Genomic DNA, 11,856 nt, shown 5'->3' with positions numbered 1-11,856 from the left:
TGCTGTGGCATGTAGTTTTCTTTATTATTATTATTATTATTATTAGCTATCACTGCTACCACTACAAGTCACAGAAAGAGAAATAAATATTCTCTGTTAATGGTAAAAATACATGCTCATCATTCATATTCTGTATGAGTAATTAGACACACATTCTATAAACAAAGTATGCAAGGGTGTTTAGGATTTGGTTAATTTTGTGTTATTGGTGGAGAAATATCCATGCAATAAAGATTTACTTGAAAAAGATAACACTAAAAAAGAAAGAAATTTCTGTATTGTGGATTTAGATGGAACATTTGGAAATTTTCCAAGCTGAAGAAAACCAGTATAGGTATATTATAGAAAGGTGTTGCTTTTCAGGATTATCAGCATATTGGTTATTGTATAAATTATGCATTTATAATTATTGTAGGCATAGTCATAATATATACTAAATCTATGAGAACATGTTTATTACAATGCATTTGGCTTCATAGCCAAATGGACACTAAACTCATGTCTTATATTTATCTTTCATTAAGTGTAGCATTAAAGACTATCAGGCAGCTAGAATGTACTCAGTAAGTATGAGTAACTTACATTTTCTGTAGGTTGGAGGATAAGTTTTTGTGATGGGGATGGAAACAATAAAGAAAGGGACCAAGATGTTAAGGAGTGGAATAGCAAGGAAGGAGAAGGATGAGATCATCAATGATTCTTTACATTTTCTTTTTATAGGATGTTTCCATTTTATGTGCACATTTTTAATATATATCCCCACTCTTTCTCCTGAAGCACATTTTCACAGTCATGTCTTCACAGAGCCCAGAACCATCACCTGCTTCACTATGTACTTCCACAGGACCTGGTATATAGGAAGCACTCAATAGTATGATCAATTATTATTAACCTTTAACAGATTCTCAAATAGGCTTTCATTATGTGAAACTGACAGTTCTTCTCTATGCCCAGCAGTAGTTCTTGTATCTGGGAAAAGTCACTTATCAGTCCTTACCCCATACAACAAGTTTGCGAAGTCTTGGCTTAGCCCTACATAAGCACCAAGATGAATTAGTTTTCAGTTCTTCCTTATTACTTACGAGTAAACACACTTACAGTTCAGCTGAGCTATGGATAAACATGGGTGATCATCTTAGGAGTTCTGCTTCACACATGCCTACTACTTTAGAAAAGAACTTTCCAGCTCCCTATTGCTTCAAGGTTTACTTTTTAAGATAAAGGTTTCATCAGGTTCTGATGTTTTATTTATATATGAAATGATTTCCTCCTTAAATATTTACCTTAGAACTTCAGAGTTGCCTGATTATTGATTAACCAGATAATAATTTGCCATTTTTAAACTCTGGAACTGTACATATATGAATTAATAGACACCACTATACTTATAAGGCATGCTTGGAACTATGATACTTCCCCTTTAACCCCACCAGCAGTTTAAGTTTAATCTGTTTGCATTCCATTTGACTGTTTTTAACTAATATTAGATATGTAGATAGCTAATAAAAATAAGGAAAACTAAAGAAGTGTATCCAAAATTTAATTACTTAAAACAATTTATAAATTCTTTAGTTATTAAGATTTTAAAATCCTATTTTAGTCCAAATCATTGGGGTGAAATTCTTCTGAATTTCTATACTTTTTCTTTGGGACAAATGAGCTGAACTTGAAATAGTGATAGTAGAATATATTTTAAAAGACACCAGACCTGAGATAAGGACATCACAATTTAGATGTTTACTCATTTGTTTATGTTTATTACTTTGTCATTCAACAAATACTTATTAACTTCAGGGGTATAAAAATGAACAAGCCTATTCCTGTGCTTTAAAATAAATCAGATTTGAAATAAATATGCTACTGTGCTTAAAAGAATATTAATGCATTCTGACCTTTTTTTTATCTGTCTTTCAATTTCACTATAAAAAAATCATGGTTTGTACTGTATTTCTTTTTCCATTTATATTTACCTGTGAAGGAAAATTGGAAAAGGAAATTGCTGTTTTAGGAGGGGATGGATTCAAATATATTGTATATCTTTCACAGCCAAATATTCTTGCATGTTTTATGTGCTTAAAAAATAAAGAAAGTTTAAGCACAGAAATGTTTAATATTAACCTAAAGTCAAATACTTTAAAGAAAGCTGAGCAGAGAAGGATTGATGTTTTTGAATTGTGGTGTTGGAGAAGACTCTTGAGAGTCCCTTGGACTGCAAGGAGATCCAACCAGTCCATCCTAAAGGAAATCAGTCCTGGGTGTTCATTGGAAGGAGTGCTGTTGAAGCTGAAACTCCAATACTTTGGCCACCTGATGCGAAGAGCTGACTCATTTGAAAAGACCTTGATGCTGGGAAAGATTGAAGGGAGGGGGAGAAGGGGACAAGAGAGGATGAGATGGTTGGATGGCATCACCAACTCACTGGACATGAGTTTGGGTAAACTCCAGGAGTTGGTGATGGACAGGGAGCCCTGGAGTGCTGTGGTTCATGGTGTCACAAAGAGTGGGACATGACTGAGCGAGTGAACTGAACTGAAAAGTCAAATAATCCCTGGTCATATATAAGGACTTTTTATTGTATTAGCTAGGTTACTTTTGTGTCCAGGCAACTTGACAACTTATGAATAATGCTGAGGAGGAAACATACATCTCATCTCTTGTTGTTAGGAAGGGATCCATTTCTTTCCCTGAGTTTTGCTTTAGTGAGGTTACCTTGGTCCGGGGTCTGGTCCTCACTTTTTAGATCCAGCTTTGGAAAGTGTTCAGGAGCTACATCACACTATGTAAACCACAGTCGGATAATGCATAAGCCAGAACATCTAAATGTTCATTCATTTAGAATTTGACATGCAATTGCATAATAAGCAGACAACTTTGCTGATGGATGCATTCCTCTTCTTTGTTGGTGGCTCAGCTGGTAAAGAATCTGCCTGCAATGTGGAAGATCTGGGTTCAATCCTTGGCTTGGGAAAATGCCCTGGAGAAGGGAAAGGCTTCCCACTCCAGTATTCTGGCCTGGAGAATTCCATGGGCTGATCATCCATGGGGACATAAAGAGTTGGACATAACTGAGCATTCTCTTAAGTGTTAAGTCTTTAGTTAAATGGTGAATTGGTGAACACAGAACCAGAGCAGGAGGGGCTAGTCAGGGATCTTACTGACTAGCATTATGAGGCTGGTCATCCAAACCATCCATCTAGACTGTGGGCATAGAATTGCCTGATGCGTAGAGTCCTTGTGTCAACTGCTCAGGCTTCCCTCCCCCTGAAGGCCTCTAAGACGCACCGACAGCGCGGCCTCTCTGACCTGCCTGTGCTCTGTACGGAGCAGCTCCTTCCTTCCACCCACAGTCTTTCTCTAACAGGAACTCACTCAAGTGACTACATTTCCGGTCCATCGCATCTTTCTGTCCTGCTTCCCTGGTACTGTTTCAAAGCACCTTAGGTGGACTTCTGGAGATTCCCAAAACTCTTCAGTCACGTGTTTCTTGATATTATCTTGTTTTTACCTATAGGTTGCTATTCTCATCACTTCGGTATATGTTTCCAAGTTTCTCTCTGAAAATTCAATTCTATCTCTTAACATCCATGTTGATGTCTCCACTGGTATAGAGGACAGCTAAATTAGGCATGGCCAAAAAAGCACTTTTTTTCACACTAATCCTAAAAATAGCTAAACCTCAAGTTACTTTTTTTGCAATGGCACTGACAAATGTTTGCACTAAAAATAATGTTGAATTTTGACATAATTGATTGAGGAAACTATCATCCAAGATACAAGGTAAGAAAACAAAGTTTAATTTACCAAATCACAAATTCATAGACTAGATATCTTACCACTGACATACTAATGCTGCCATTTGTCAAGAGGCAAGCTGAATTTATCATTGTTTCTGTTAGATACTTATAAAGTATGTATTAATCCTTATTGCTGATTTCCAGTCACTATGATTTTTTTGTTTAAATGGTAATATGTTTTGGATTTCAGATATAAAACATTTCCCAAATATGAAGGATTGAATTAATAGCAAGATGGGTCTAGTTCCTGATTCTAGGCTATGATCAATCTTATTCTCTTTTAAAAAATGTTTTCCAGTTTTATTGAGATATCATTAATATATAGTATTATCTAAATTTAAGGTATGCACTGTAATGATTTGAGTTACAAATGCTGTAAAATGATCACCACAATAAATCAAGTAAACATCTATCATAGCATATAGCAAATTGGTACTCTAGTATAAAATAATTTTAAAAAATTTTAAAACTAAAAAATAAATTTAAAAATCCATCTCACATGTTGATAACCGAAAAAAGAGAAACTGTGTCTTTTTTCTTGTGGTTAGAAGTCATAGGGTTTTGACTCTCTTACACCTTTTAAATACACCTTAGAGTAATGTTAATTATATTCATTATGTTAGCTATAGTCACTAGTGCTTATTTATCTTATAGCTAGAAGTTTGTCCCTATTGAGTATGTTCATCTAGTTTCCCCTCCATACCTACCCTTCAATCCTGGTAACCACAAATGTAATCCCTTGTCTATCAGTTTGGTGGTTGGTTTTTAGCTCCCACATATAAATGAGATCATACAGTATTTGTCTTTCTCTGTCTCGTTTATTTCACTAAGCAGAATGCCCTCAAGGTCTGTTCATGTCACAAATGGCAGGATTCCCTTCTTTCTATGGCTGAATACGTACAGACACACTCTCTCTACTTCTGTATCCTCTCAGCTGTTGGAGAACACTTAGGTTGTTAACATTCTTGACTATCGTGAGTAATGCTGATGTGAGCATCGGGGTACAGATTACTTTTTGAGTTAGTGGGTTTTTTCCTTCAGATAAATGCCCAGGAGAAATTGCTAGATCGTATGGTAATTCCATTTTTATTTTCAGGGAAAACTTCCTATAGTTTTTCACAGTAACTGTAACAATTTTCACTTCCACCAACAGTGTAAAAGGGTTCCCTTTTCCTCACATCTTTGTCAACATTTGTCATCTCTTATCTTTTTGATCATAACCATTCTAACAGGCATGATGTGATATGTCACTGTGATATTGATTTCATTTGTCTGATATTGAGTGATACTGAGTAACTTTTCAGGTACCTGTTGGTTATCTGTATATATTCTTTGGGAAAAAGTCCACTCAGATTCTTTATCCACATTGGATTGGATTATTTGCTTTTTTGCTGCTGAGTTGTATGGAGTTTTTTAATATATATTTTGAATATTAACCCCTTGTTCAATATATATGGTTTGAAAGTAGCTTTTCCCATGCCTTATGTTGTCTTTTCATTCTGTTCATCTTTTCATTTTTCTGCTGTGCAGAACCTTCTTGGTTTTAGGTAGTTCCACTTGCTTATTTTTTATTTTGCTTTAGATGTCACGTCAAAAATTCATTGCCAAGAGCCATGTCAAGGATCTTTTATTTTATGTTTTATTTATTTCTTTGTAGTTTCAGTTCTTATGTTTAAGACTTTAATCCACTGTGTGCTAATTTTTGTGAGTGGTGTAAGATATGAGTCTAATTTCATTCTTTTATATATGAATATCCAGTTTGCACATTTACTGAGGACTGTCCTTTCTCCACTGAGCATTCTTGGCTCCCTTGTTAAATATTAGTTGAATATATTTGCAGGGATTTATTTCTGTGCCCTCAATCCTGTTTAATTGGTCTGTGTTTCTGTTCTTATGCCAGTAATGTATTGTTTTAACTACTGTTACTTTGTAATATAGCTTGAGATCTAGAAGTAGAAAGCCTTAAGCTTTGTTCTTCTTTCTCAGGATTGCCTTGGCTATTCTGGGATTTTGGCGATTCCTTAAATATCTAGGATTATTTTTCTAGCTCTGTTAGAAATACCATTGGAATTTTGATAGGGGCTACACTGAATTCATCTATGGCTTTTGGTAACATGTACTAATTCTTCCAATCTATGAACATGGGATTTAAATGCCAATTATTTGTGATTCTTTCTACTACTCAGTAGTTCTCCTACTGATTTGGACCTAAGTAGCTCTGAGACAATCCATATTTCATGATTATTTTCTTTGTAATCTGGTCTGATATTTCTTAATTTCAGGACAGTGTCAGTGGCTCTAGGTAAGTCTATATTAATACATATTTCTCTTCTGTAAAATTGAATATTAGAATGAGAATTTAATCTATTGAACACTTAACTTTAGATAGAAAGCCTGTCTTTCTTTCCTTTTTTGCTTCCTTCTGCCTTCCTTTCACCCTTCCCTAACCTTTGTATTCTTTCTTTCCTTATTTATAATTCAATGAGTTTTTAAAGATGTTTATTAATAATTTTCCATATACCAAAAATATGTGAAGTATTAAATAAAATAGATGTCACATAGCTGCCTGGTTCTCTGTTAATAGTGAAATGGAGAAAAATCAGACGATGGTTACAGAGTTCATCCTACTGGGATTTTGTCTTGGTCCAAGGATGAACTTACTCCTTTTTGGACTCTTCTTCCTGTTCTATATATTCACCCTGCTGGGGAACGGATTCATCCTGGGGCTCATCTCACTGGACTCCAGACTGCACACCCCCATGTACTTCTTCCTCTCACACCTGGCCATCGTTGACATGGCCTATGCCTGCAACACGGTGCCCCAGATGCTGGTCAACCTCCTGAGTCCAGCCAGGCCCATCTCCTTTGCTGGCTGCATCACACAGACCTTTCTCTTCCTGACATTTGCTGTCACGGAATGCCTGCTCCTGGTGGTGATGTCCTATGATCGGTATGTGGCCATCTGCCACCCCCTCCGGTATTCTGTCCTTGTGAGCTGGAGAGTCGGCATCAGCCTGGTGGTGGCTTCCTGGGCATGTGCCTCCTTCCTGGCCCTGGTCCATGTGGGTCTCATCCTGAGGCTGCCCTTCTGTGGGCCTCATGAAATCAACCACTTCTTCTGTGAAATCCTGCCTGTCCTCAAGCTGGCCTGTGCTGACACCAGGCTCGACGAAGCGGTCATCTTTGCTGCTTCCGTGTTGGTCTTGGTCGGGCCCCTCGGCCTGGTGCTGCTCTCCTACACGCGCATCCTGGCCGCCATCCTGAGGATCCAGTCAGGTGAGGGCCGCGGAAAGGCCTTCTCCACCTGCTCCTCCCACCTCTGCGTGGTCGGGCTCTTCTTTGGCAGTGCCATTGTCGCGTACATGGCCCCCAAGTCCCGCCACCATGAGGAGCAGCAGAAGATCCTTTTTCTGTTTTACAGTTTCTTCAACCCCATGCTGAACCCGCTGATCTACAGCCTGAGGAATGCAGAGGTCAAGGGTGCCCTGAGGAGAGCACTGTTCAAGGAGAGTCATTTCTAACTGGTGACATTTTAATCCAGAAAAGCTCTTATGTGTGCCTTGATGACACAAGAATAAGACTTCCCTCTTCCTTTGAAGGGGAAGTTTTAGCTATATGGCATTTATTGATTTTTCTATCAGATGTGACTTTATTGTTACAGTTCAGTCACTAAGCAGGTTCCATGAGCTCCATGAACTGCACTCCAGGCTTCCGTGTCTTTCACTATCTCCCAGAGTTTGCTCAAACTCATGTCCATTGAGTCAGTGATGCTATCCCACCATCTCATCTTCTGTCACCCACTTCTCCTGTCCTCAGTCTTTCCCAGCATCAGAGTCTTCCAATGAGTCAACTCTTCACATCAGGTGGCCAAAGTATGGAGCTTCTACTTTAGCATCAGTCCTTCCAGTGAATATTCAGGGTTGATTTCCTTTGGGATTTACTGGTTTGATCTCCTTGCAGTCCAGGGGACTCTCAAGAGTTTTCTCCAGCAACACACTTCAAAAGCATGAGTTCTTTGGTGCTCAACCTTCTTTATGGTCCAATTCTCACATTAGCACATGACTACTAGGAAAATCATAGCTTGGATTATACTATGATCTTTTCCTTTGATCACTCTGATTTTAATATCTCTGAAATTCACATTTATTTAATTTTATTTCCTGAGTCTACAAAATTGAATGCTCTCTACTTTCCTGCCATAACTATATTAGCTCACCAATTGTATAGGTCACAAGATTTGGAAGAAAAAAGAAACTTATCAAGGGAAGTGATCTTCAAAGCCTGAAAGCACACTTGTCCACTCTCAAAAATTGCACCCCTCGCCCCGTTCAAGAGTAAGTCAGAGATGTCTAGCTAGTTGTGCTCCATAATGTTGAAAAATCTCATATGAAAATTGTTAAGTCATATTAAGGAGTTAACAAGCAGGCTGATTGAGGGAACATAATTAATACAAGGTATTTTGGAGATCCAAACCAGTCAATCCAAAAGGAATTGTGCGCAAGGAGATCCAACTAGTCAATCCTAAAGGAAATCAGTCCTGAATATTCATTGGAAGGACTGATGCTGAAGCTGAAACTCCAATACTTTGGCTACCTGATGTGAAGACTTGACTCCTTGGAAAAGACCCTGATGCTGGGAAAGATTGAAGGCAGGAGAAGGGGACAACAGAGGATGAGATGGCTGGATCACATCACCTACGCAATGGACATCAGTTTGAGCAAGCTCTGTGAGTTGGTGATGGACAGGGAAGCCTGATGTGCTGCAGTCCATGGGGTTGCAAAGAGTCAAACACAACTGAGCAACTAAACTGAACTGAACTGATTTTGGAGAAAGCAAGAAAGATAAAGGAAAAGTTTTCTGATGGGGTGGAAATAGTATGTTGTTTAGAGCTTTGGGGATAAACTGATTAGCTCATGGCTACTAAAAGAATAAAACTAGGTGGATAATGGATACAAACAAATAATTTCTATTGGTTTTTTGTTCCCAGAAAATGGTGTGTATTGAATGTAAGTTATGTAGATATACAGACTGTCTCTGTATATTATTTTCTAGTGTCTTTTCAACAGTAATTTCATAGGAAATTTTACCTGATAGTATAAGTGGCTAGTACGGTATGACTGGCTCCTCTGCCTTGTGGTAATTAATTCTGTTTTACAATCCAAATGGTCAGAGTTGAGTCCCATATATTTGACATAATTTTTTCAGGGCGTTACTTTTAAATCCACTTTATAACTTGCCCTGAGACAAGGATGGCCACTTTCTCCAGACTCTTCCTCAATTTCACAGTAACAGTGAACAGAAGGGTTGTTCAGTAGAATAAGGGTGTGGCCTTCATTTGGGGTTTAATAACTTCTCAACCCTGCTCTTAATTACTGTGTGTGGGCAACAGTGCTTACTGAATGTAAAAACAAAGTGGGTTTTTGTAATGAGTTAAGGTTTGAATTAATCACTCAGTGCTGTAGACTCCATACTTATATCAATCATTTACATGGATCATCTCGATCAGTCATCATAACATATCCCAGAAGCGGGCCCTATTGTCCGTCTGTTTTATGTATGCATGTACAGAAAAATAGTGCCAGACTTTTGCCCAGACAGTCTGACTCCCAAGTCTTGTGTACTTAACCATAACAAAGTCGTAGGTCAATATCACTGTAATTAAATAGAGAAGTCTAAGATATTCCAAGGAAGAATATGTTAACTGAAGAAGCATTTCTGCACTGTTTCATGTATGCAAAGTGAGCTACTCTTTGCTCTCCGGGGCCTGGAAGATCAGAGACTGTTTATGAGAGTTTGGTTGTCCTGGACAGTAAAATCTATGGACAGAGTTGCAAAAGTTATTGGACTTCTAGAGGAATACAGACCATAAAGAAGGTGAGAATTAAGTCTGCTCTCACTGAAATTGGTGACTTAGTTCAGCTAAGATCAAAAGTCATTACAAAGACATCAACACCCTCTGTCTTTCTCTCTCTCTATCTCCATCTCTGATTTTGTCTCTCTGTTTCTCTCACTACAGGCCAGGCACTGCACTTTAGAAGAATTGTTTCATTTCATCCTCAAAAACAGCCCTTTGAGGCAAGAGACAATCCCCACTTTACACATAAGGAAATGGAGGCAGAGGGATTGAGTAACTCACCCAGTTCACAGCGAATGACAATCCAGTGCAGGACTGTAGTAAGGCCGTCTGATTCTTGACCCTATAACCATTAGCACTGGGTACTGGCCTCTCTAGAGCAGACCTATGGGTAAAATCAGGGAAATCAAGAGGCTGAATCAAAGCAAGTGACTCAGACCAGTAAGGGCATTGGGCTTTCGAAAGAAAGGACTTGCATTTGCTAAAGAAAGAAGCTTGACTCCAAAGTGATATGTGAACAGTGGGTGTAGTAACAAGGAAGAACTGTGGCTCCAAGGGTCAGAGATGGAGGCAGTTCTCTGGAAATGAACTGAGAAGTGAAAGAGAAGCAATGCAAGAGAAGACTGATGCCACAGTTTCTCACTGGTTCCTCACCAGCAGAGAACAGGTAGAATGGATGCTTGATAGTATTTAGTCTAAAATGAGACCTTTCCCAAGACAAAGGAATCCAGATTTCATTTTGCGGCATTCCTGCAATGGTTAGAAGGGTGGTATTTATAGAATGTTGCTCAAGTATGTATCACGTTTCACCTGTAAGATGAAGAGCTCCCCAAGGGCAGGAACTGGACCCTGCTTATCACTTTTCACCAACACTAGCACACTCCCTAGCACAGAGCAAGTACTCAACAAGAGCCATTCATGTGAATTTATGAGCCTTTATCAATTAACTACTTACACATAATTTTCAGTGTTAAACTGTCTTCTGGTTTTTTTTTTTTTACATTTTAAAATTGTTCTCATTTGCAGAACATAGTATGTAGAATATGAATATAACTAAAATGTATTTAGTACTGCCTATGTACCAAACACTGTATTAAAATCTTTAGATTGTAATTATCACAACAAATTGTGAAGTAAATACTAAGAGTATTCTCATTTATAAAAATTGAAGTTTAGAGAATTAACACACTCATTGTCACTAAAAATAAAAAAGTGAAATCAGAATTCAAATTGAGTCAATCTAATCTTGAGTAGGTGGCACAGTGGTAAAGAATCTGCCTGCCAAAGCAGGAGATGCAAGTTCAATACCTGGGTTGGGAAGACCCCCTGGAGAAGGAAATGGCAACCCACTCCAGTCTTCTTGCCTGGAGAATCCCATGGGCAGATGAGACTGGTGGCAGGGGTGGGGGTCGCAAAGAGTTGGACATGACTGAGTGAGCACACGCAATCTAGATTAATTGCAAATCGTTCTTCTGAAAAGGACCTTCTGATATTTACATCTTCAATGGCTAGACCAGTCCTGTTTTATAGTAGACACTCAGTAAATGACTAAATAAAATATGATCATTTAGCCAAAACTCCTATCCAAAAAAAGGTATGTATCTCCATAAAACATGTGACTTATATATGGCAATGATTAATCTGTCAAAGTTAGACATCTTACTAACCATTAAACAATTTTAGTCCCATATTCATTCTGTTCTTGCAAAAGTTTCTTATGGGAAGAATATTAATAGTTATATTCCATTTGCCAGTGATTCTGAGCTATTGCCAATATATTAAGGTTGCCTAATTTAAAAAGAGCTATGTATATTCATTTCTATCATGTAGAACAGAGGTTATGTGCCTTTCAAAAAGAGCACGCCAAGTAGCTAAACCAGGATGGTGCTTGTACTAGCGCAGTAGATACATAGAATGTGTTAACCCTTTTGTGTCTTGTGTGATATGGTGACGAATTAGGGGCTATGACTACTGCAGGTGATAGGGATGGGAGGCTGGGGTGGAAACAAGTTCAGAAGCCACTAGAAATTGAATCCCACAGTGTCCTTGGCATATCACATGGACACTGCCAACTACTGACCTATAGGACAACTTTTCATGTTAGGTGGTATAGACTTGTGCTTCTCTGGTGTCAATGTTGATACAAGTCATCTGTTGTTGTTCACTGGCTCAGTCACGTCCAGCTCTTTGTGACCCCATGGAGTGCAT

General features: G+C 38.3%; 1 protein-coding gene across 2 annotated transcripts; it reads left to right on the top strand.

Annotated features, from left to right (window-relative positions):
* Positions 1-6,382: 6,382 nt before the first annotated feature.
* On the top strand, positions 6,383-9,452 carry LOC110150204 (olfactory receptor 2A1/2A42-like). 2 transcript variants are annotated; one of them, XM_070465803.1, is made up of 2 exons: positions 6,383-7,293; positions 9,431-9,452. In XM_070465803.1, the coding sequence occupies exons 1-2, from the start codon at positions 6,383-6,385 to the stop codon at positions 9,450-9,452; spliced, it is 933 nt and encodes a 310-aa protein (XP_070321904.1). The 2 variants fall into 2 exon arrangements, with proteins under 2 accessions (XP_070321904.1, XP_020768763.2); XM_020913104.2 differs by lacking the exon at positions 9,431-9,452 and having other exon boundaries at positions 6,383-7,315.
* Positions 9,453-11,856: the final 2,404 nt, after the last annotated feature.

The sequence above is a fragment of the Odocoileus virginianus genome, chromosome 1 (genome assembly GCF_023699985.2).
Source record: "Odocoileus virginianus isolate 20LAN1187 ecotype Illinois chromosome 1, Ovbor_1.2, whole genome shotgun sequence".
Taxonomy (NCBI): domain Eukaryota; kingdom Metazoa; phylum Chordata; class Mammalia; order Artiodactyla; family Cervidae; genus Odocoileus; species Odocoileus virginianus.
The sequence above is the reverse complement of the archived record's forward strand: the minus strand, read 5'-3'. Positions and strand labels throughout refer to the sequence as shown.

Bases quoted from the DNA above. Each gene is read 5' to 3' on its own strand.
- LOC110150204 (XM_070465803.1), top strand. From the start codon at position 6,383: ATGGAGAAAAATCAGACGATGGTTACAGAGTTCATCCTACTGGGATTT. The intron at 7,294-9,430 runs GTTCAAGGAGAG...ACCATAACAAAG, and splicing joins GGTGCCCTGAGGAGAGCACT to TCGTAGGTCAATATCACTGT.